Below are 25,871 nucleotides of genomic sequence, written 5' to 3'. Positions count from 1 at the left end.
CAAGTTGATGAACGGAGCTATACAGGATTAAGAGATGTCCCGGAGACATATCGTATGGGCGAACAATGTTACTAGTTGAAGTCCTGCAAAGTTGATTAGGCAAGAGATTCGACTGGCCAAGACCGAATCCTCGCAATGAGACAGAAAAGTTACAAGATATGAATAACAATTTAAAAGGTAGGATATGAGATTTCAGAGATTCATAACCAGTTTTATACAGAACGAAACCATTACAGACTAGCAGAAAGGTATGATAGTCAAGAAGTTCTTTTCATTCATATATGTTTGATTCTGCTGATCAGTTGCGAGAACGATAGGTATTGTCGCGACTAGAGGTTTGCAATGAGCGAGCTTTTAGACCACAAACCCACCCAATATTTAAAAAAATAGCCCACCTACAAAAATTTTTTACCCCCTCCCCCATATCCATTATTTATAAAAAAAATTACTCACGCTAGCTAAATATGCTAATTCTTTTAATTTAAAAAAATATTATTCAGTTTCAGCGCTAAATCCCTACAAAGTATTTTTATAATTTAGGAAATTTCTATATTAAGCATAAAATAGTATTCAATTTAAAAAAACGAATGAAAATTTTTTTGATTTAATAAAATGTTTATGAAAAAAAATATAAATTAATATTTATAAATGCAAATATAATAACAAATCCACATTTACTGGGTTTAAACAAGTTCATCTTTTATCTAAAAACCATCCAGCAATGCATTGCATATTCCGTTCAGAAGAAACACTAGTTGCTGGAATTACCAATATTAGCTAATCTATATAGCTTTGATAAATCTTTTTCTTGTCCTTTTTACCAAAGTAGAATATCTGTTTTAAGTATATTCTCTCCCTCAATTGAGATATTTAAATAAAAAGTGAAACTATTAATAATAAAAAAAAGTAATACAATAAATTATAAACTAAACTAATTACCCTAAAAGCTTGCTAAATTATGCAAATCAAACTCGTTACTTTAAGATTTAAATATTTTGTTATGTCATTTGGTAAGGTGCTCCTCTGAAATACATCCTCCCATCTTTTGTTGTTCAATTTTGACGTAATTACTAACTTTTTTCAAACATAGCATTTATAATTTAATAAACTTTAATTGAATTCTCTATGCTTTTGAGGAACCCGAAACTTATACCATTGTGTAGCCCGTTAATTGATCCTCTTTCCGGAAATCAGCGGAATAAAACGTTACTGAGTTATGTGCAAAATAAGAAAGTGTTGACACTTTGCTAAAACCGAAAATAAAAAGGATAATGTTCTGAAACTTGGAAATTATGTATTATTCATTATGTACGTTAATAATCTCCAAACCGCATATCCGTATCATTAACCATAACCGAGTTATAACCGTTTTAAAAACGTGAAGTTGGCAGAATTATTTAGGCTGGCGGAACGGCTTGAGGATCAATTTCGAAACTTATACCATTGTGTGGCCCGTTAATTGATCCTAATTTTTTTATGTTTATAATTCCTACCAAATTATTTGCATACTACCCATTTTGAATATAACTACCTATTTCTTATTATAATTATAAAAATATAAATTAATATTGCAGAAAATTTAAAAACATGATTTAGGCCACTTAATTTTTACATTAAAAATATTGTACAACAACCTAAGTATATATATTTTTTTTGTAATCTTAAAATATAGCAATGCAAAATAATGTGTTCATATCATGGACATGAAACTGAACTTTGAGCAAAATTTATGGAACGAGACGTGTATTCTGGAACTTTCCTAAACATATATATAAATTTCCTATTTATTTCTATAATTATTTTTTTAATTCATCTAAAGTTCTTTTTATTTTCTTTTATAATAATAATCAATTCTATCAACTATAAAAATTTTTCGAGCGGATCATTTATATTCAAAAAATTTGCTAGAACACTTGGAATCCAATAAAATATAAAATCCCATCTTGTATGAATTGGCCCAAATCGTATTGAACAGTTATGTGTACAAAAGTGTTGTTAAAAATCCGGATTAAAATTTTAGCCAAAATAATATTATGGGAGCCTGGAAATTTTGTTCATAGGTGGTAGATGGGTTTGGCCCTCATTTGCCAAATTTCGAGGCTTACATAATATTTATTTTGGCTAAGATTTTTATCTGGCTATTTTAAAAAATTGACCTAAATTGAACCAATTAACAACACTAACATTCAAGTATGTGCAGCTTGCCCACAAATGTGTAAAGAGTTTTTCATATAAATTTCCCACAAACAGTTTGATGAGAATGAGGAAAACATAGTGTTGCTCTGTTACACCTACTAGAGGTCTGTAATGGATGGGGTTATAGCCCCCCTATACTTTGGCAGCATGGATGTTTTTATTTAAATATTTACAATATGGGCTGTATAATAATATTTTTAAAATAAAAAGGTGGGTGGGTGTGGGCAGATAAATTTTTAATATTTTTCAGGAAAAATAAGCAGAACAACTTTAATTTATTAAAAATAATAGTTGTTTTTCATAATCTTGCTTATTATAAGTTTAATTTAAAATGCATTTAAATAAATAAAGGACCAAAAACCAGCTATTAAAATATTTAAATTAGGCAGGCAGGTGGGTTAAACAAAATTTATAGATAAATCAATGGGATATAAAATCAAAAAATAATTATAGCAGGTTGGCTATAAAAATTCAAAACAATGAGGCTTTTTGACTAAAACCTGCCCATTGTAGATAGTACCCACAACTAGAGTGCGAAAGGTTTTTTTTAACATTTCTATTTTTTTAAACATTACAGCAAATAATTGTATTTTAGTTCCTTTTATTATTATAAAATTGTTTATAAAATAAAAAAATTATATAAAACAAGAATTAAATAGAAATATTTTTAATATACCAAAAAAAAGGTCAAGCTTGGGCTGGTATTTGTATATAGGGCTATAGTCTGGAGTGATTTTTAAAAGACCATAGCCCAGTCCAGAACAAAGACCATGACCTCACTAATTTCCAAAATGCTAAAAATATCAGTGTCAATCCAATATTTAATATAAAAAAGACTATATTAAAATCATTATTTATTGGAATCCAGAACTGTCCCCTAAAATATTCCTGAAATAAGTTCTAGTTTCTTTGGTATTCCATATTTTTACAAGTTCTGTTCCATGTCTATGTTTAAAATATTGAAATTGATTTAATCATGACAACCATAAATCAACTTGATAAGTTTTTCTGGTATAGTTATGAGTATTGCTTTTATTTTTTTAGCATTTAACTTGAAAGAAAATTGATAATATACATATTATATTAATTCTGACATACAAATATTACATATAAAATTATAATATTCAAATAAACAAAGATGTATTTGTTTTTGATTGTATAATATTTTCTAGATACTTTTGGGTTTTAATATTTTCTCCATTTATAGTCTATTTAAAAATAATATGTAATATATGAATGAATTTGACATTTTATTTACAATGAAATCTTTTAATTCTTGAGTATTCAAAACAGATAGAAATGCATTAACTGTGACAATGTCAGTAATAAATGTTTCAGAATAAACCAAGTATAGATATCCAGTTAGTTTGTGAATTTGACAATATGTCATAACTCAATCATTAAATAAAATACATATATAATATTATGCTAATACTCGAAGCAGGCATACCAGATATTATATTAGGTTGTTCCAAATAAGGAATACAATTAAATTTCTTTTCATCCTTCTCATTGACATCTGTTTTAAGAAACCTCAGACAAGGTGGATTTGGTATAGGTATTTTATCAATTTTTAGGTTTGATATATGAACATTTGTTAATATTATAAACAAAGGTGGTGTATTTTGACCAAGTAATCCAAACATCTGAAAAACGCAACCTATATTATATATGGTAATTATTTTTTTACATATTTAACAAAATCTTGTTGAAATTCAGTATTTAAATTTGAGTCAAAATGACAAATTATTGTGGAATATCCTTCATTTATATGATACAAAAAACAGTCTCGTCCCACAAATGTATTGTTCTAAAATTATTAGTAGGTTAGTCAAATAATATAATAAACTGTATTATTTTTATCTTCCTTGAAATGTTTAACATGCATTGACAATGAACCTATTTTTTCATGTTTAAACTTTTGTAAGATATATGCTTTAGTAAAAGCTAATAATATATAATAATTACTAATATGATTGTCATAAAATAATACCGATTGCGTTTGATCCAATTGCGAAAATAAATCTTTTTGCATGGATTGACTTAAAGATATTTTGATGATGTGAATTCATATCCACAGTAAATTGAATCCTAAATAAATCATATAAGGAATTTAAACTCATAATTTACTCCTTTTCCTCTTCACTTTCATCTTCATAATCGTCAACAGCCCTTGAAGAAGGAAAATTGATATCTCCCCAAAATAAGGTCGTCATGATTAGGCCATTTCAATATCAAACCGATTTATAAATAGTTGAGATAATTAATATTATATGAAATATAACATATAATAAAATTTATATACATAGAATAGAATAAAATGTTAATTCATATTTAAAAAAGTTAAAAAATTTATAAATAATTTTATAGATGAAGAGAATAAGTGTAATATTTTCATAATTAATTTTCAAATATTAAAGAGTATAAAACAAATTTTTGTAATTCTATCTAACTGTAAATTGAATTAGCCTTTGAAAAATATTATAGAAAGTATGTGTGTAATATGAGGTGAATTTATAGTAAATTATTTCAAAATTATGTTACTTTTTTATAAATGATATTCCTGTAATACTTTACTATATTAAAATTTTTCTTTCATATTCACAGTCATACTTGAGGGCACCGTTGGGACTCAAGATTTTTTTCCAACTTAGACAGTTACCCAATTTATCAAATAAACTACAGTGTGTATATGAGCGTGGAGGAGGGGGGGGGGTAGGAACAGTTTGCATTTTTTTCTGTGAGAGAGTAGGCGCCTTTAAGGGGGTGTATGGGGAATTATCTACTAAATTTTTAGATGAAATAGGAAAAATGCTATAAATATTAATACTTTTATTAGAGACCTTATTATCCAATAATATTGCTGATCAAAGACCAAATCAATATTGCATACAATAATAGACATTACCAAATAAAATTTTCTGATATACTTTTAAATGTAGTTTTTAAATTAGACATTCAGCAAACTCATATTCAAAACATTATACTATAATAGTGCATTCATTGTAAATTAGGGGTTTTTTAATTGAATTCATGTTTTAAAAAATAATTCTTATATTCACAATATTTTGATAGTTGGTAGTAGAGCTAAAATAATTTAAGTTATTCTTTTTAAAATTTGTGAAGAGAATACCATTATAATTAAAAAGGTGTAATTAATAATGTGGGAATATCGCCGGTGAAGACGGCTGAATTTTTTAGGGGGGTAAGCATAGGCTTTTGAAGGGGTATTGCACCCAGTGAAAATCCTAACGCTGAGCATCCATTATATGTTAGAAATTACGTTCAACCATTCTCAAATTATTTAAATCAATATCATGAGTGAAATTATATGTATAGATAAATTTATACAATATAATAGTTAATAAAAAGCCCGATTTGGGTCGATTTTTAAAAAGGCCCGATTAAGATTTTTGCCAAAAAATATTATGTAACTCTGAAGATTTTGTTCATAGATGCAGGGCCTTGGAATTTTCGCTGGAGGGAGGAGCAACTGCTTAACCCTTCAATACTTTGGTGGGGTATATGAAACCCCAGGCATAGAAATGATATTACATAAAAATGGTTAAATATTATGATCCGGATTCTTCAGTAGCTTCATCAAATATATCTTAGAATCTATATTCCAAATTTCATATAATTCGGTTGAGTAGTTTTTAAGATATAAGTATTTTGTGACTGATTGAGGTTTGTGAGACCCCACCAAAGTGAATTTGAAATTTTTTAAGAAATTTATTTAAAAAAATTTTTAAAATTATAAATATATACTACTGATATATATGAAAAAGAAAACTTAAACAATTTTTTTAGTGGAATTTTTTTCTTATTTTCACCATCTGGCTCATTTCTCAAATTATTTTTATCATATAATATGATTTTTGCAGATTCTGATAGTAAATAAAAAATTTTTTAAGATGTAATATCATTTTATTTGAGGTGATTATATGTAATTGATAGTGAGGAAGAAGATTTTATTTATGATAGTGATCATAACACACAGTCTGAATTAGATGAAGAAGAAGATATGCTAGTTGAAACAGACAATAAACTTAATATTATTTGGGTAAATATGAAATTATTTATCATATCTATTTCTCTGTAAAATTAGCTAAAAATAAGGTGACTTAATGGAAAAAGGATTGTAAATCAAAGAGTAAGAACACGTCAGCAAAATTTAATTTTTCATATGCCAGGAGTAAAAGAATATGGGAAAGAAGCTGACTCCAGAAAAATGTTTTGATTTGTTCATATCACCAAAAATGATTGAAGAAATTATTTATCATACAAAAAATTAAAATTATAAGTAAAAACTACACTGATCAATATGAAAGTTCTACTAAAGAGGTTGATGTTATAGAATTCAAGGCATTATTGGGAATTCTTTATTTAGCTGGAATTTTCAAATCAAATCATCAAAATATGTCAGATTTATGGAAATCTGTTGGGATTGAAATTGAGATATTTAGAGCAACAATGACAAAAAAATTCAGATTTCTAATTCATACAAAACAACTATTTAAAAATATGTAAAATTACTAAATAAAAATATATATTAATAGTATCGAAGGCTCTAAAAAGAGCTTAATTTAATAATGAAAATGTACCTAAAAAACAAGTATAATTGTGTTTAAAAATTTCCAATTGAAGTTTTTGTTTAAGAAATAAGGATTCGCGATTTTCATTTGTTATGCTAAAAAATTTTCGTGATAAAGTTTTTAAAAAAATATATGTATACTGTGAAAAATTGCAGTTAGTTGAAATGACTATTAGCTGAAATATAAAGTTATTTAATTTTTAATATTTATATGCTCGACACATTCACACTCTTGCCACCAATGCCCCGTTCAACATAACGCCAGACACGGTCTAAACTGCACCCACAGCCAAGGTCGCCATCTCCGGCATAAAGCAATTAATAAAATCATACATAACGCTTTTAATAAGGCTAAAATATCTAACATCCTTGAACCTACCAACCTCTCATTACAGGACGGCCTCAGAACCGACAGCTTAACCTGCACCCCCTGGTTCAATGGGAAATCCCTTATTTGGGATGCAACCTGCGTATCATCCTTTCCTTCATCCATTAATACAAACCCTCTTACTTGTGGGGAAAATAAAAAAAATTAATAAATATTCAAAATTGAATAACTTTATATTTCAGCCAATAGTCATTTCAACTACAGCAATTTTTCACAGTCTACATATATTTTTTTAAAAACATTATCACGAAAATTTTTCAGCATAACAAACGAAATCGCGAATCCTTATTTCTTAAACAAAAACTTCAATTGGAAATTTTTAAACACAATTATACTTGTTTTTTAGGTACACATTTTTTATTATTAAATTAAGCTCTCTGTAGAGCCTTCGATACTATTAATATATATTTTTATTTATTAATTTATATATTTTTACATATTTTTATATAGTTGTTTTAATATTTTAGTATTTTATCATTTTTTTAAAAAATTATACCAATATCAATATTATGAAAATAAAATTTTAAAATTTAAAAAAAATTTCATACAATAAGATTTGATGACATATTAACAAGAGAAGAGAGAAAAATGGTAGACAAAGCAACTTACATTAGAAATATTTTTCAAGAATTTGTTGATAACTGCTACAGATCTTATACAATATCATATACAACCCTAGATGGAATGCTTCCAGCATTTCGTGGTAAATGCCTATTCAGGCAATACATGCCAAATAAACCATCAAAATATGGCATAAAACTATACTCCTTATAAAAGAACAAAATATGTTTGTCAAATATGTAAAATAATTTATGTTTAGAACACATTAATATTTTATGTAATAAATGTTTTGCATGTCAAATTGAGCATATTTCAATGTTCTATATTTTTTTTATATTTGAATATTAGTGTAATTTATTTTTTTATATTGAAGAATAAAGATCCATAGTATTAATTATCAAGATTATATGATGGATAAGTTATTTTTTTAATTTATTTTTGAAATTTAAAAAAAGTAATTTTTTTTTAAAACATTTTGGCATAAATTATAATTATCTTCATTATCTTTAATCTAGACTTAAGAAATAAAAATATTAAAATATTTTATCAAGCTTAAGGTTAGATCTATATCCAAATATCAAATGAAAATAATGAATATAACTGGAGATATATACATTTGAAATTGGGGTCTATTAAACCCCACCCGAGTACTAACGTCATTTTTTTCACCGGAGTATTGAAGGGTTAAGTGAAGGGAGGGGGGAAGTCATATTTTTTTAAAATAATGCAAATAGTTAGGCATTTAGAGAAATTTTTTGCTATTTTTATTAAAAATTTGTAATGTAAATATCAATACAAAATAATACTATAATATGAATATGTATAAAATATACTATAATATAATATGACGATTTTAATTTTAAATTTTAACATAAATGAATAATGATAAATTTTGTGTTATTTTTTTCATAAGCACTAAATTTTGTTTATGTCGATCTTTCAACTATTCTCTAGTGCTCAGAACTTATTTTAGAGAAGGAAGTCTCACAAAACCAATGATGATGGCTGTTGAGCAGCATTAGAATTCTTTAAGTGCAAGATGTTATTTTTTTTATACATAATATTTACGATATTTTTAAAATTATGCATTTTTTTAACTTTTGCACCCCTTTGCCATTTCATTTTTATTTAAGTCAAATAATCATTCTAATGGGGCCCTCTTATCTGATATAAAATAATCAGGATTAAGGAGGGACAAGTATTAGACACGATAGAAGACTATATCATCTTAGGTATATCTATCTAAAAAACGATCTACAATAATTTAATAATAATTGTTTTTAAAGAACTCCAATTAGAGTCATTTTCACAATCAGATTGCAATTTGTTATCTTTTAAAAAATCGTGAAGTTTTAAAGGCGTCTAACGTATCCTTGATCATTTTTGAGGGGTGAGATTAAATTTTTATATAAGTTTTTCAGCCAATCAAATCAAAGTAATAATCACTTTATTTATTTTTTAATATATCAATTGTAAAATCAATACAATTTTTAGCATCCACTATACTAGTACCTATTGACTATAGATACTTATTTAGTGGGTCTATAGTTATTATTATTTCTTAAATTATAATGGTCAATATAATCTAATTTATATTTACGCATTGGGATAAAAGACTAGTTGCTTCGGCTTATTCATGAGTGAAAACATCTGATTTAAGAGTTCTATTAAAAAAATAAAATAACACTTCATAAATCGCTCCAAAATCTCATAAATAATACAAAATTCTATAAAACCAGTTCACCTCTGGTCTAATAATCTTTTAAGACTATGACCTGAATATTTACAGGATACTTTAAAACCCCTAATAAATTATACAATCATAGATAAATTAAAAAAATTAGAATAATAATTTCTTTCACCTGGCTTATTACATTCGATGAATTAATATTTAATTCATCAAGTTGCTTTAAAATACAAATAATTATGTTTTCAGCAGAAAGATAATTTTTATGATTAATATTAATTTTTAAACTTTATATTTTTTTGTTTTTTTTAATTTATAATTTTAATACGTTTTCTTTTAAATTATTATAAAAATTGCAATGTGAACTCCTACAATGGGTATTCTTAATGTTGTTAAACGCCTCGATTTGAGTCGATATTTAAAAACGGCTAACTCAATATTTTAGCAACAAAAATATTGCCTAAATCTTGAAATTTTACTAATAAACATTCAAACCTTTGTGCCATCTATGAGAAAAATCTTCAGGCTTATGTAATACATTTCTGGATAAAATATTGAGTTGGCCGTTTTTAAAAATCGGCCTAAAGCTAGCCGTTTAACAATGCTAGGTATTCTAATTATTATTTAGTTATTTTTTTTTATAGATGCTTTATTATAATAATGTGGTTCAACTTGTACAATTTTTGTAAACATTATGTTATGATGATAAAGAAAGTAAATTATGGGTATAATCATTTTAGATAAAGGCATTAAACTCAATCAAGCAAAATATATTAGTCAGTGATTAGAATAGGTTTATTGTAGAAATTTCATACGGGCAGAAATAAACACTCAGATGAATGCTGGATAAATCTAAATGGACCATGTGAAAGTCTTTAGAGAAGCATTGACGATAAGGTTAAGATAAATTAACGTGGGTTAGGTTGTATCGGTAATTTTTCATGTAGAATTAGAGAGATAGGATATGCTGGTGAAAAAAAATACTCAGACTAGAAGTTAGAGATATACATAGAAGCGAGAGCCTAAATAAAAAATAGAAGGCTGAGAATTTAGAAGACTTATGGATTTTAAACATAACGGAGGACATGGTAAATGAGAGAAAAATGTGAAGGGCTGGAATAAAAGTGCCTAAAGAAAGTTAATTATTCATATGAATGATATTAGATAGGATTATTATAATAAAAGAACATAAAATGATACTTTTCTATATTTGTAATAATTATAATTTATTAAGAATCCACCCCCATTCAATTTACCTAAAGAATTTGCTGTAACATAATTTAGGTAATTTATAAGATAGAATCATAGGTCTATCCAAGACTTTCCTATAAGGCACTTTTTCCTGATCTTCCTGCTCATAAATTTTATTAGAGGGCGTTATACCAACTTATTGCATAAAATATTTTATTCCTGAAAATTTTGAATTAAAAATTATTAACATATACCTATTTTTCTTTTAAATTATTGTTAATAGTGATATATTGTATGCATTTTCAGTAGGCGAGGGGGGGGGTTAGTAGTCTATGGAGATAACTTTTATAAGTTTATATATTATTTACGAAAAGGGGCAAATTTTTAAAGCAAAATACACCACCCTCCTAGGCTACGCATATGGGTGGAATACTGACTTAAATGTTATGGCTACTTGTTGAAGTTTTCCCTTCCTAATAATAAAATAAAATTTAAAATATGGTATATGAATATAAAATAATTCTTTCTACCAAGATTGAATCTATACCTACAAAAATACGAATCAAATATATTTGTCTTATTCGTATTCGTACTCATTCATTCCTTATTCCTATTCGCACAAATAATAAAAACATTATTCGATTAGATTCGTCCAATATTCGATTCAAAATTTAAATTTTTTAAGAATATTTTCAAAAATGAAAAAATAAATTATTAAAATTTAAAGGGATTTAAAGATATAAGAAAAAAGTAAAAAGTTCCGTAAGGGACATGTTAAATAGTTAAAAATAATTTCTAATATTTATTAATAATTTCGAATATTTACAAATTATATCTTATATTATAAAAAAATTATTCGTTGGATAATATATTCACCTTATTCGTATTCGATTTGAATTTTCGAATTGAATAATTTTATTATCTGTATTCGTAAGAATAGATTAAAATCGAACATCGAGTTACGTATAAGTCGTTTTTGGTATAATTGAGCTTGATTACTACTAATTTAACAATATCGAAAATATAAATTTTAAAGCAGCAATATATTTATCGAATAAGATGATGTTTTAACAATAAAATTTATCTCTTCAATTCTTTAATTAATGGATCCGGGCATAATTTTTTGAAAGTTATAACATTCACATCTGCTCTAGCTGCATAACTCCTGTAAACAGCAAAGGAAGATACAGTTTAAATTGCAGATCTTATAAAGGCCGAATTCAGGCCTAACCAATAATTTTTTAATCCAACGAGCTTTAAAACGCCCAAATACTTGCAATATTTGACCCATTAGGACTTTTTGGATTCGATAAAAAGCGGCCTGACTGAATCACCCTGATCCTATGCAAACGAAGCCAATTTCTCGTTTGAGACTATTTTTATATGCATCCATAGATTTATCCTACCAAACTCCAAACGTACTTGAGCAAAAAGAACAGCTTCAAATTTCCAAATATTCGGAAATTTCAGAAGATCACATCATTATTTTAATAATATTAACAACCATAACTCCCTTTGGTAAGCTTGTATGATCCTTCTTCAAGAATTTAGAATCTCATCTGCAAGTTCTCATGAAGGTTTCTTCCTCAGATAGAGTCTGGTCACAGCTATTTTTAAGGCGAATTATTTAATGGCAGTCTTTCAACAGATTTTCTCTTAACTCACTCTTTTTTCCTTATTCTTTTCATTTTACGCTATAATTTTGGGTTTGTTTTTTTGTATATAAACAATTGTTTTTTTTAAAACATAAATATTGTATATTTTAAATACTTATAATCAAATTATCTTATTTAATATTAAAATATAAATGTGGAAATAAATAAAATGAAAAAAATTTAGCTAATAAAGATTAGCAAATGGTTGTAATAAATGAATTAGTAATTTGTAATATATTCACTTATTTTTTATTTGCATTTTAATTGCATAAAACGCATTTTGAAAATTTGTCATTGTGAAAAAAATATTCTAAAAATTGACAAAGCAGCCTCTTTAAATTTCCCTATAGGGGTCGCTGAGTAAATATTTTTTTTACAGATGGGTATTATTTAAACTTAAAAGCATATCTTAAAAAATATAGTATATAGTTATAAATATTCTTGGTAAAATTATTTCTCCATAATGTATGATTCGAAAATTTTGATATTGGAAGGGGACTGTTCATTTTAATTTAGAGAATAACTTTATCCTTGTTAATATTTTTTTTGGAAATTCTAAATTTTTTTTGAATATACAATATTCAAAAACTTAAGAGAGTTGATATTAAATATAATTAAATCTATATCTAGTTTATAAACAAAAATTTTATTTTCAATACTTTATAAATTTATTTATACTAATGAATAAGTATATATAAAATAATAAACAAATATAATTTAATTTACTGAATCAAATTCGCAATTTGACAATCTCTGCAAAATAGTGATCTCTATTATTAGAATAGATTGGTTAATAGCTAAGGCAAGAATATATATTTCAAATTCAATATTTTATTCATTAAAAGATGAGAGGATGATAGATAGAGATAGATTTATTTATCCAATGTGCGTATTGAATATTAAACATTATATTTACGAATAAGAATTACATTTTATTTTATTAAATTAGATAGTTTAGTTTGTATTTTTTTGTATTTAATAGATTAAATTATATTATATAATATTATAGTATAATGTGAATGAAACATGATATTATTATATTATATACAAAATACAATACTTTATAAAATGTATAATAATATTGTATAATAAATTTTGATTGATAGAATTTTATGATATAGTATAATATATATTTGCTTTTTTTATATTCAATTTATAAAAATATATAACTTAACACTGTTGGTATTGATAGTAAAAATATGATTTAATGAACTATACCTAAATTATTTTATTTTATTGATCGAGGAAATGATCGAGTGTTATGTTCTTCTTTATCTACTTTATGCTGTAATTTTCATTTACTAATAATCCAAAATTATCTTTATATTACAGAAATGAATTCACTATTTTGTTTATTATATATCATATCTGTCTCTGCTATTATATCATTTTCCCTACTACAACACTTTCATTGGTATCTTCCCTTATTTCTTTTTATATACAATCAACGTTTCTATATTCTATTACCTGTAACATTTTGCGAGTTTTTGAAAGGATTGAGAGATTAGAACCGTTGTCAAATAAAGAAAGGTAGAACTAAAATGATACTCTTTATTAAATAATAAGTTAAAATTATAATCAAACTAAATTAATTAAAAAAAAATTAAAATAATAAAAAATTAAAATAAAAAAATTAAGTTCGTAACATCATAATCTTTTACTATACAAATATCCTCGAATATATATACTTTTCTATAATATTACATAATTTTTTACAAACAAACTGAAAAAAATCTTGAACTTTCTTTAATTTGAATAATCATTCTTTTTTATTCATCTTTCTTTAAATCATTTGCATTCGAAATTTAATTCTTTTTTCTTGAGTAGATTTGAATATCCTTCGGCTTTGTAATTTGGTTTAACAATTACAACACCCTTCCACTTAGATTAGTCCCACCATTCTGCGAGTATAGGCATGGTTCCCGATACATTCTTCTAGCTCTTTTAATTATATCTCGTTTTACTCCCACATTATCCTAGTCTTTGCTTGTTTCTAACGGTTTCTAGTAACTAATGACGGTAAATCTCTGACGATAATTTGTCTGCGAGTAACGATGGTTTCCACGACTTCTTGTTCGATTTTTTATCCTATACTAAATTTTTGATAAGCAATTGGCTATAATTTGTCGATAGCATCCTGGTCTTCTTGTCAATATATCCACTTTGCCTTAAGATCTCTTATACGATAATGATTTCTTGTATCTTTTGATCCAAAATAAAAATCCGATCTCTAATTGAGCTCGATTGCGGCATAAATTTTCTAATGACGAAATGCCGTTTCTCTTTATGAAGATTTTTTGGTTAATCAACAACCTGATATTTTGCTAAATATTATCAACTTAAATAACAGTCAACCGTATATCTTTAATAAAAATTTATAACGAAATTCTTTTAGCTACATCGATCACTTGTACGTATAACGATCTCTTGTGACGCATTCTTTTTAGCTAAACGACTAATTCTCCGAAATACGACCATTAATATTGATACCATTGTTTTATTGCTCTCATTCTTTGTCTTAGTGTCGATAGTCATCTCATACATCCCCTTCCCCCTTTATTTAGAATCTCTTTTCAGAGTTAATTAGACTGACTTTTGATCTTCTAAAGCCTGGATCAATCGCTGCAAGACACCACTGAACCAATATGGTATTGCTATTTATATTGCTGAGGCTAGTGGGAGAGTTAATTAGACTGAATTGTTGAAATTACCCTGTCGCCTCCACTCTCCAACATCATTGTAACATTTTGCGGAAATAAGGAAAGGTAGAACTAAAATGATACTAACTCTTTATTAAATAATAAGTTAAAATTATAATCAAACTAAATTAATTAAAAAAAAATTAAAATAATAAAAAATTAAAATAAAAAAATTAAGTTCGTAACATCATAATCTTTTACTATACAAATATCCTCGAATATATATACTTTTCTATAATATTCATTTACATAATTTTTTACAAACAAACTGAAAAAAATCTTGAACTTTCTTTAATTTGAATAATCATTCTTTTTTATTCATCTTTCTTTAAATCATTTGCATTCGAAATTTAATTCTTTTTTCTTGAGTAGATTTGAATATCCTTCGGCTTTGTAATTTGGTTTAACAATTACAACATTACCGATAAAGCCCTTTATCATCAATAAGTCCATAGATATATAACCAAAATTTTAATAGGGGGGCATTGCATTGTTGGGTGGTTTTCCCCTTTAAATTATATTTGAGGAGCTTAGGCATGTTTATTAGAGGTCTTTGGCCTATATTTTTTTAAACTATTTGATTTTAAACTTTAAATATTAAGATGCCTTAAATCAGGAAATTTTCAATTATAGTCATTGGTTAAAAAAATTATAGATTACATAAAATTATTTGTTTAAAATGAAATATTGTATGGAAAAGAAGGGCGATGAGTGGCGTGTAGGGGGTAATTTTGATTTCAAAATTATATTTATGAAAGCTTTCAAATTTACTAGGAGGGGGAGTTTTCCCTTGGATATATCTATGCATAAGTCTTACACTTAATAAATGAAACCAGATCGATGATTATAACCAGGGATCCAAACTGAACCTAAATTTAAATCGGTTTTAACCTGTATTTTATCAAACCTGAACCAAAAACCGTTTAATAATTTTTACCTGTACCTGGATCCGAACCGCTAAAAATGAGTCTTCTACAGGGGTGTCAAATTGGTGCAGATAATGTTTAATAAACAATTATGTTATTTTAAATTAAATAAACAGTAATTTAAAATTTGGGAAATCATCATATAAAAAAAATTAATGATATAAAATATAATAAATATTTAACATATTCAGAAGATAACAATTTCACTTTGCATAGCTATTCCAAGCCCACCTATTTAAAATTCTATCATAAAATTATTCTTTATAGTGAAGATACACTACAAGTAAAGCCTTTATTAATACCTATTTAAAGAATGGCTTCATAGCCGGTGAACCTCTTTAATAAACACTATTCCTGACTTAATAGTCTTATGGCCATTACAGATTTTTCTCTTAACATGTCGAAGTAGGAATTTTCACTCACCAATAATATCCCAAACCTTCCTTTCAAATACACTTCTACCCAGAAACTTGCTCACAGTGGTCCTCAAATTGATGCTGGCACTGCAATTAATGACTTTTTAGACAAAATTTATCCTAATTTAATAAAAATACAACTTTTTACTATTTTAATAAATTCTATAAGGGCATATAATATATAACTATGATGAATTATCAGCCCAACAGGCGGTCTTTCTACTTAATAATTATTTTAAAATACCCAAGTTCCCATATGCTATGAGATCAGCCCTGATCTTTCATTACAAAGATTTGTTCAAGCATGAGCTGCATATCCGCACAATGCTTGAGACTATTGTCAATATAAAATCTTTAGATAATTTATGGCTCCAGACATCTCTTCTATGTAAAAATGGCGGAATTGGTTTCCTTTTCCCATCTCTCTTCCTCTTGCTGCGTTTGTCTCCTCAAGATTAAACAGCTCAAGTTTAATATCTAGAGATCGTGATCTTGACCTAGGAAGCGCTATACACATTTGGGTGAGCAATTATTAACCAGGACAGACACACATTCACTCTTTTCCATAGTTTCTCCATCCATTGATTTTCTCTTATATAATTCATTAGAATAATGTCCAAGATATTCTAAATTATAAATTTGGCTACGAATGGCTGTCAGCTATTCTAAGCTACAATTTTACCATTCTTCCCACTAATGAAGAACTTCGAATAGCTATTTTGCTTCGTCTCTGGTGTGATATATTGCTTTCTTTCAAATATATTATTGTTCTATACCATCTGATTCCAAAGGACACCATCCTTTACGTTACTGATATTTCAAAGGCCGCCTCTCACGGCATACAAACATAAATAACTTAATTTCCAAAGCTTAAAGGGGTCGTATCCCAAATACTCTGGACCTTAATAATTTATTCTCAAGCAATAATAGAATACCTGATAGTATCAGCCTAATATCCTGGTCTTCTGCTCTTCCAGTTGCTTGGGATTACACATGCATGGATTTTTCAGCACTATCCAACAGAAATTAGTTCGGCATAAATCTTGAAAATAAATAAATATTCAGACATCGCTAACGTAATTTTTATCCCGCTTGTTCAGTACTCTTGTTATTTTTGGTGAAGAATTTCTTAATTTATTAGGGAGAAAATTTAGCCATATAAGTGAATAAGAAAGCCTTCTATTTCAAACAAGCTTTACTGTAGTTATTTATCAAAGTAATTCGATTCCTATTCAGGTTCCATATAGCATTGCAAGATAGCTAGGTTCACCTTTGATTTTTTTTATTACGTAATTTAAATGATATTATTTTAATTTTATTTTCTTTTAAAAATATATATGTGCTATATCTTTATAATCGTTATTTGCCTTTTTTAATAAATAAATAATAAAATCAAGCATATACTAAGGGCTGTATACCCAATTTCAAGTTATAAATTTGTTTCGCCCTATGGGGAGCTCAGAATTTAATGCCAAATTCAATTCAGAAAATAAATTCTTAATAAATATTAATAGAAACCTGTTTCTGGGCATCATATATAGAAACTTACTATCCCAACAAAATTAATTCATTTTTTATAGTAACCTAATCTTAGGACTAACATCAAAGCTCTATCTATACTTTGTTTAGGTAAAATCAAGTAGATATTCAGGGCTTCACATGGCATGGATTACTAAGATCTTAGTTTGATTTTAACCATAACGAGCTTGGTGTCTAATATATTATTCAGCTAATAATTATATAACCCCTCTCCCATAAACGTCCTGAGATTTAATTTTTTTTGAAATGCGGCGCTTGTTTAGTTAGTTTAGCATATACGTTTAAAATTTATATTCATTTTATTTTGTCTTTAGCATTTTTATTCTTCTATAAACTTTTTATATGAAAATAAAATTTCTTATTACTATTTAATCAAAAAGCATTTAAAATTTTTAGAAAATAAAAAAAATAGAAAAGTGAGTATTATAAAAATTTTGTCTTTTGTTAATTTTGTTGATTAACTCTTAAATGTGATATTTTTATTTTTTCTTTAAAATATTAGACTTATGTTCTTGTAAAGAAATAAAACTGAATTATAAGAAATAATAACAAAAATTATATTCTAAAATATAGAACATACTAATGTCTGCAATGGGCAGGTCATTGTCATCTATTCAAGCTCCGTATACAATAGCCAGGTGTAGGCTGGAGAAGGGGAGCTAAAAATTTAAGCAAAAGGCGAGCTGGTGAGTTAAAATATTTTAGGATGGACAGAACGGGCATATATTAAAAGCCAATTTATTATTTCATAATATTGTACAATTTATAATATTTGAATCATGAGCAGGAGGACTCATATAATTAAATTAATAAAATTGAAAACAATGGGAGGGCAGGTTAAATTAAATAATAGGCAAACGAGATTGCGGGCCAAAATACTTGCTAGTTGCAAACTTTTGACACACTAACAATTGTTCAATTCAATTATTTATTAATTTATCCCACAATTACGAATTTCGAAATATCATAAAGTTTAAGTGAGAAATTATAAAATATGCTGCAGCCATGAAGTTACAATAATTTATTAAAGAAATATAAATATATTATGGCCGAACTTAATACTGTTTAATTTTTAGTTGACTCTATAGCAAGGTTCATTGGCGTACTCAGCGGGGGGGGGGCAAGGGGACAAATCCCCCCCCCCCCCCCCCCCCCCCTAAAGCCAAAAAATGCAGATGCAGGATATATTTTTCAAAAATATTATTGTTTATAATTTATATTTGTTAAAGCTTATTCGTATCTCATATTAAATATATATTTAATTACATTTATTATCACATTTATCTAGTAAGTTATTTTATCAATCAATTTCGATTTTAAGTTTTCCGGCGTAATATTTACTTATTATTTTCAAATTTTTAGTGGCGTAATATTTATCTACCATTTTCAAATTTCTAGTCAAATAATAATTATTTCTGAAACTTCTTGTCCAACAAAGAAATTGCAACCTTGTCCAACAAGTTAGAGTCTCTGCCATCAAGCAGTAACAGCTTTTAAGGAGTTAGAAGAGCCAATTATTTGCTATTACTGAAATATCACAATGGCCTGAAAGAAATATTTCCTCAGAAGCAAGAAAATTATTGGATTCAATGCTTATTCCAAATTTTATTTCTCATTAGAATGTATTACTTAATTATACAACTATTTTAAGTATTACTTTTCAAAAACATGATATTGACTTGATTAAGAAGATGAGAATAGCGGAGAGCATTTTATCAGAACTCAAGGAAATTAGGGCTAATGTTGATGAAGAATTTCATATTTTATTGTTGAGTCAAAAGCAAAGCTATACGTGTTTAATATTTGTCTCCCTCGACTTGTAGCAAGGCATCGTTAAAACATTAATATAGGATCAGGAAGAGTATATCTTAAATACAGATACTTATAACCCAAATAAATGAATTTTTAATTCATCATGCAGCACTTACTAATCTGCAAATATTACTTCCACAAAAGCCTTCCCAACCTTTTTCAGATGGTGATAGAAAAAAAAAATTTGTTAAATTTTTATTATGAAGATGTTAAAGTATCTTATGATGCCTTACTAGCTGAATAACTATGTTTATAAGATTAACTATGGTTGATATAGTCCCAAAAAATGCTATGGATGCTCTGCATTATTTCAAACACATTTTAGATTAAATTCCCAATGTATTAAAAGGGTTTATAAACTCTTCCCTTAGTAAACTAATGAGAGAACATTCTCTTTTTAAGAAAAATAACAGAGGCCTGCAGAAGTACCATTTGCAGGGCACGGCCCGGATTTTTTTTAAAGATTTTTTACCGCCCAGCCTGGGTTTTTTTAAAAAAATTTTCAGGTCCGGCCCGGCTTTTTTAGGCCCGACTCAGCTTTTTTTAAAAAAATTTCAGACCGACCAGGATTTTTAAAAAATAAATTATAATTATTTTTGATTTTTATAGCTAATAATAACGATTTCAAATATAGGCTGTTTTAAAAAATACAGCCCGGATTGGGTGTTTTTTTAAAATAATTCAGGCCCGGCTTGGGTGTTTTTTTAAAAAAATTTCGGGCCCGGCCCGGGTATATTTAAAAAAATTAAAATACTGTCCGGCCCGGGGAACGGGCCTGCAGGTCTCTGAAAAACATACCAAGAAGTACAACATCTGAAAGTAGATTGAAAGGTTTGGATCTTTTGAATATTCATAGGCTTTTGATGACAAGCAAGGATGAGATAATTGAAAAATTAGCTCAATCACAACGAAGATTGGATTTTACATTGTAAATATATAACATACAAAATGCAATTATTCCTAAGAAACTTTTTGTGTAAAGGCTCAAAAAATTCAAATTTCTATTTTGGGTCATTTAAGTGATTCTTTACATATAATTTTTTTATAATTCACATTAATTTAAAATTGTGTATTAGAAATAATTATTAGTTCTAATAAATTTATGCTTGATATTTTTAAAAAACAATAATATTTCTTAAAAAATTTTATTATCCCCCCCCCAAACCAAATTCCTGCGTACGCGCCTGGCAAGGTTATAATTATTATTTTACAATACCATTTTATTATTATAGTATTCTTCAGAAGAATGATATTGCTTTAAAGGTGATCCAATTTTTATATTCAAAATATATTTTAAAGAAAGCTTATTTATTTTTATATTTTTATAATAACAAAGGGATAAAAAAAATATTTTAACGTTAAATTGTTGTGTTCCTAAATAACTTTCATAATATTGAATTCTTAAGAGCCCGAGAAAATTCCTAAGCTATGAAAAGATAAATAAAATGCTGTCTCTACGTTATTCGGCAGCAAGTTTTATTGAGAGTACGATTTTTAAAAATTTTAAATCTTTTCAGGTAATTTAAAATTAATTTTATTCAACTTTAATATTTACATATATCATTAGCTTAAAATCGGAAACGATTTTTGGATCCCCTTTAATTAAACTAAACTAATTAAGAGGGCCAAAAATTTGTTAATTTTTCTACAAATATTCACTTAAAATTTTCTTAATAATCTATTTAAATAAAATTAATGATACCTTTTATCTTAGCTATGTTTTGAGAAGCCATGCCGGGGCTCCCAAGCCTGAAAGCTATTGGGAAATACTACTCTAAGTATAGTGTGGTGAGAGCATTTACCTTTTTAGTATTTTGAAATTGCAACAGAGTTTTAAACATTTAATTAAAGTTTAATTACATTATAATTTAACTTATTTGACAGTCACGATATAAAGTTTAAAAATTATAATAATTTTTTTAGTTTGTTATAATTTATAAATTATTAATGAAATGTTATGCATTATTATTTGTTACGGTTATTTGTGTAGGAGAAAAATATTTAAATTATTCTAATTTGCATATTTTAATTTAATTATTCATTTCGCCTTATACACAATAACACTCTGTACCATAATTTCATCTTAATGTAATATGTATTGATTATTTTACATGATATTTATATTTGACTTTTATATAAAGAAACGGTAGGTTATGTTATTTCTTTTATTCTTATCATAATATTTTCCTATTACATTTATTTTTGAATTTATATTTAAAATTTTAGTAAACAATATTAAAAATAGGAGTTATTATAAAATAACATGAAAATTGTAATGTATAATATAATTTTTAATTAATAAATATTATAAAAATCATATTATGAAATGAATCATATCAGAAAATTAAAAATATGTGTGCGTGTTTACTTGGTAGTGATTACGCTTTTGACGACCAAGTGCACAAATATTTATGGTGGTATATTTTTGGATTTGACCACGTTTCAGGTCATAGCTAATATTTAAATATGACAAGAATTAGGGATTCCGAATTGAACTATTTTTTATGTTCGAAAATTTTTTACAAAAGTACGTATTCCAATACCAACCCCTCTCCCACGCACCCCCTGCAGAAAATTTTAGTTGTGGTTCTGTCGTTATTCAAAATTTTAGCACTATAATTAGATTATGTAAAATTCTTATTGATCAAAGATTCTAAGAAAATAAATTTGCTGATAATATAAGACGCATAAACAATAGCATAGAGGAGTCGAAGTTAATCTAATTTACATATTTTAATTGAATTATTTATTTCACCTTATGACAATAACACTCGTAACCAAAATTTCATTTTAATGTAATATGTATATATTATTTTACATGATAAAATTCTTTGACTTTTATAATATAAAGATACGGTAAGATTTATTATTTCCTTTAAAATCATATTATGAATCATATCAGAAAATTAGGAATATGTACGTTTGCTTGCTTATGGCCATGTTTATGCTTTTGGCGACCAAGTGCCCATAATTATTTTAAAAAATTTCTGATATTTTATTTCAAAAATAAAATACAAAAGCCTACGGCCTACACAAAAAAATCGAATTATATAATACCAACGAATAGTCTATTATTAAATTAGTTGGATCAGAATAAACAATTATTCGAATAAATCGATAATTAAAATAATTGATTGTTAAAGAGCAATAAAAATGATAATTATATAAAAGTTTTAAACTATTTTTCAATATTTTATCGCTGTTCATTTTTACCTTACTTACGCACACATTGACATTTTGTTAAAAAGATTTATCGCCTGTTTTTATGAATCAATATTTAAACGTTAAAATTACGAATCAATAAATGAAAAAATATTTTTAAAATATATTATTAGCTAAAGAAGATTATTAAAAATTAAAACGTTGGTTGTTTTATAAATATAAACTGTTAGGGGTGGCGGTATGTCCCAAACATGAGTACATTCCTAATCATTTTAAAATTAATTATTCGAAGTTTTGAAATTTATTCCTATAAATAGCTCACTTTGTCATATATCTCAAGGAAGAAGATATGCGACTAACATCAATTTATTGAAATTTAAAACTTAAAAATGTGTTTTTATTGCAAAAATGTGAAGAATTTATATTCGACTAATTTTATTAGGAATACGAAAGTATATCATATATGAATATATCAAATGAAGCTTAATAAAATTTTAGATTTTTTAGGGTTTCCCGTAATATTTATTAATAAGATTGTTAAAATATAATTTTTTATATGATTCTATATGTGATCTTATATACATCCTTACTTGTCCAATGTGCTCTGATTTTATTTAATTAATCGAAAGGAATTAAAAATTTAATTTACTAAAAATTTCTTATGTAATTAGATCCCGCTTGAGATAGCTGGCAAATCTTTTTGATTAGAAATTTTAATAGAGTATTTCAAAAGAAATTAAGCTCCCTGCTCCCCGTTCTCTCCCAATTAGTTAATTAAAATACACTATAGTTTTAAATACCGTAATTCACATGCATATAAAATTACATCAAAAATTAGGAATTATTAACAAATATCATAAATTTGTGTAGTTAAAAATTTATCTTCATCGCTTTTTGGATAGAATCTCTGCACAATCTAAAAATGCCTATTAGAAATATTAGATTGGTGTTTTTCCATTAGAATGTTATTATAAATTGTTTAAATTGAATTTAAGTATATATTTTTCTTAACAATATTAAATTTTCTACTTTTATATTAAAAGTTTGATAATAATGCTGTTATATAGTGTAAAGGGCTGTAGTGAAGGATTTGATAATTTGTAAAAAGTATCTAAAATATTTTATTGATGCCAAATGTGACTGCCCAAATATTGGCGGGCAGATAAGGTAGCACCTCTTTTCTCAACAATATCACTGCTCTGTGTTTGATTAGTTAATGTTAAAGAAAGTATATGCTTTTAAAAGAGGTCTAAGATATACAAGAGTCATCACCCAACCAGAATTATAAGAAATGGCGAGATGGGATTTGGAAAAATGAATCAAAGGATTGGCTATTAATTATTCTAATAATATATTTTTTCATCGACATAAAAATTTTCTTTTCTAAGAATATAACTATGGGAGATGCAAAAAAGTTTTTAATCAAATTTTATTTAAGGTCAATTAGATAAATATTCAATCAAAATCACGATTTATTCTCATTGTCATTATCCTCCTAAAAGTAAAATATAATTATTATAGTTATAAGATAGATAAATTTCCCTTAAATTCTAATTATAATCTTCTATGTTTTAATGAAAATATTGTTATTATATATATCTAAACAAGATTTTTATTTGGGCAAGATTCGAGTCCGATGTATACTAAACTTATTTATAAATGCGAATCTAATAGTGCATTACTGGCATTTGACTAGTTTAAATGACTCAAATTTACCATTCGTATGCGTAAAATTTAGTATTTGTATTTAATTCAAATTATTATAATTCGTTTAAAAATATTATGAAATAATTTATACGAAAATATATTGACAAATTTTTAAATTTATTTTATTGCGCATCTAATTTTAAACAGAAAAAAATTATTCTAATATTCTAATATAAAGAAACTTGGGCTCGGACAGTTTGGAATATTTTAATCCATCCCTAAGATATAAATTTACTTTTGATATAAAATATTACTATTCTTAATATTCGTGAATCGTGATTTATTATGACAGTTTTTTTCCTCGATATATTTATTTATTGAAAAAAATTACTCTTCGTTTTATTAGGTTTGATTAAATTAAATAGTAATTTGGAAACTTTTTTTATATTTGAATATATTGACAAATTGTTAATATTTTTATGTTATACGATGTTTTTGAATTGTTATTAAAAAATAAATTGGAAAATTGGACGAAAACGAAATATAATCATAGCTTCCTAAATATTAATTTAATTTATTCAAATTTTTTTTTATTGTGGTGTCTTATCAAAATATTTTGAAAAGGCAAAAAAATATGCTTTAGCTAAAATTTTAATTTGTAAGAAAAATAATAACGTTTTACTATTAAAAACTAACAATAAAACCTTTCAATATTCAATGGCATAACAACTACAACCACGGAAGCAGAGGCAGTACCACACCAGACTCGAGTCTTTTAGGGCCTGTAAATTATGACATGTTATCATATACTAATATTTTTTAATTTAACCTTGTCTTCCCTACCTTAACTAGTTAATTAATAGCCCGTAAAAGGAGCATTCATGATAATATATTAATAAAAATTTTCAGATAACATTAAATTTACCATGTTTAAAACTTATGTTCATTTTAACGATAGGATTCCCATCTTATAGAAATAAAGACCAATAATTGGAAGTAAATCAAACAATAAGAGGGGAGAAAAGTTAGGTATTATAAAACATTAACTCTTAGAGCTCTCTTTTATTTCTTAAATTTTTTGGTTGTTTTTGATAAAATAAAAGACACTCTCTAGAACTCAAATATTCGATGATGCCATCTATGGTAATACATTTATATAGATCTTAATTTTAGGTTTTATTTACAAATAGAAAGATAATTTTATTTCAATGAATATTGGCCATAATTTTAAAATAAATTATATGAATCCTTCTAAAATAAAATATTCTCCTAGTTAACCATGATGGATTATGCCTAGCACCCCAAGTTTGGAAAATATAAATAAAATTAATTTGCCGAGTAACTCCAAAATAAAACGAGACATCAAAATTTCATCCCTAATGTATATATTATTTTCTC

The 25,871-nt window shown here is 26.2% G+C and overlaps 1 protein-coding gene across 3 annotated transcripts; it reads right to left on the bottom strand.

Moving 5' to 3' along the window:
• Positions 1-3,274: 3,274 nt before the first annotated feature.
• LOC135924797 (proteasome assembly chaperone 1-like) lies at positions 3,275-4,553 on the bottom strand. 3 transcript variants are annotated; one of them, XM_065459908.1, is made up of 7 exons: positions 4,327-4,553; positions 4,190-4,287; positions 4,046-4,143; positions 3,887-4,006; positions 3,632-3,842; positions 3,455-3,588; positions 3,275-3,404 (listed from the first exon to the last, which is right to left on the bottom strand). In XM_065459908.1, the coding sequence occupies exons 1-7, from the start codon at positions 4,410-4,412 to the stop codon at positions 3,321-3,323; spliced, it is 831 nt and encodes a 276-aa protein (XP_065315980.1). In that variant the 5' UTR covers positions 4,413-4,553; the 3' UTR covers positions 3,275-3,320. The 3 variants fall into 3 exon arrangements, with proteins under 3 accessions (XP_065315980.1, XP_065315981.1, XP_065315982.1); XM_065459909.1 differs by having other exon boundaries at positions 3,647-3,842; XM_065459910.1 differs by lacking the exon at positions 3,455-3,588 and having other exon boundaries at positions 3,286-3,404; positions 3,647-3,842.
• Positions 4,554-25,871: the final 21,318 nt, after the last annotated feature.

Source organism: Gordionus sp. m RMFG-2023, chromosome 2 (genome assembly GCF_954871325.1).
Source record: "Gordionus sp. m RMFG-2023 chromosome 2, tfGorSpeb1-WG-v2, whole genome shotgun sequence".
NCBI lineage: Eukaryota > Metazoa > Nematomorpha > Gordioida > Chordodea > Parachordodidae > Gordionus > Gordionus sp. m RMFG-2023.
The sequence above is the reverse complement of the archived record's forward strand: the minus strand, read 5'-3'. Positions and strand labels throughout refer to the sequence as shown.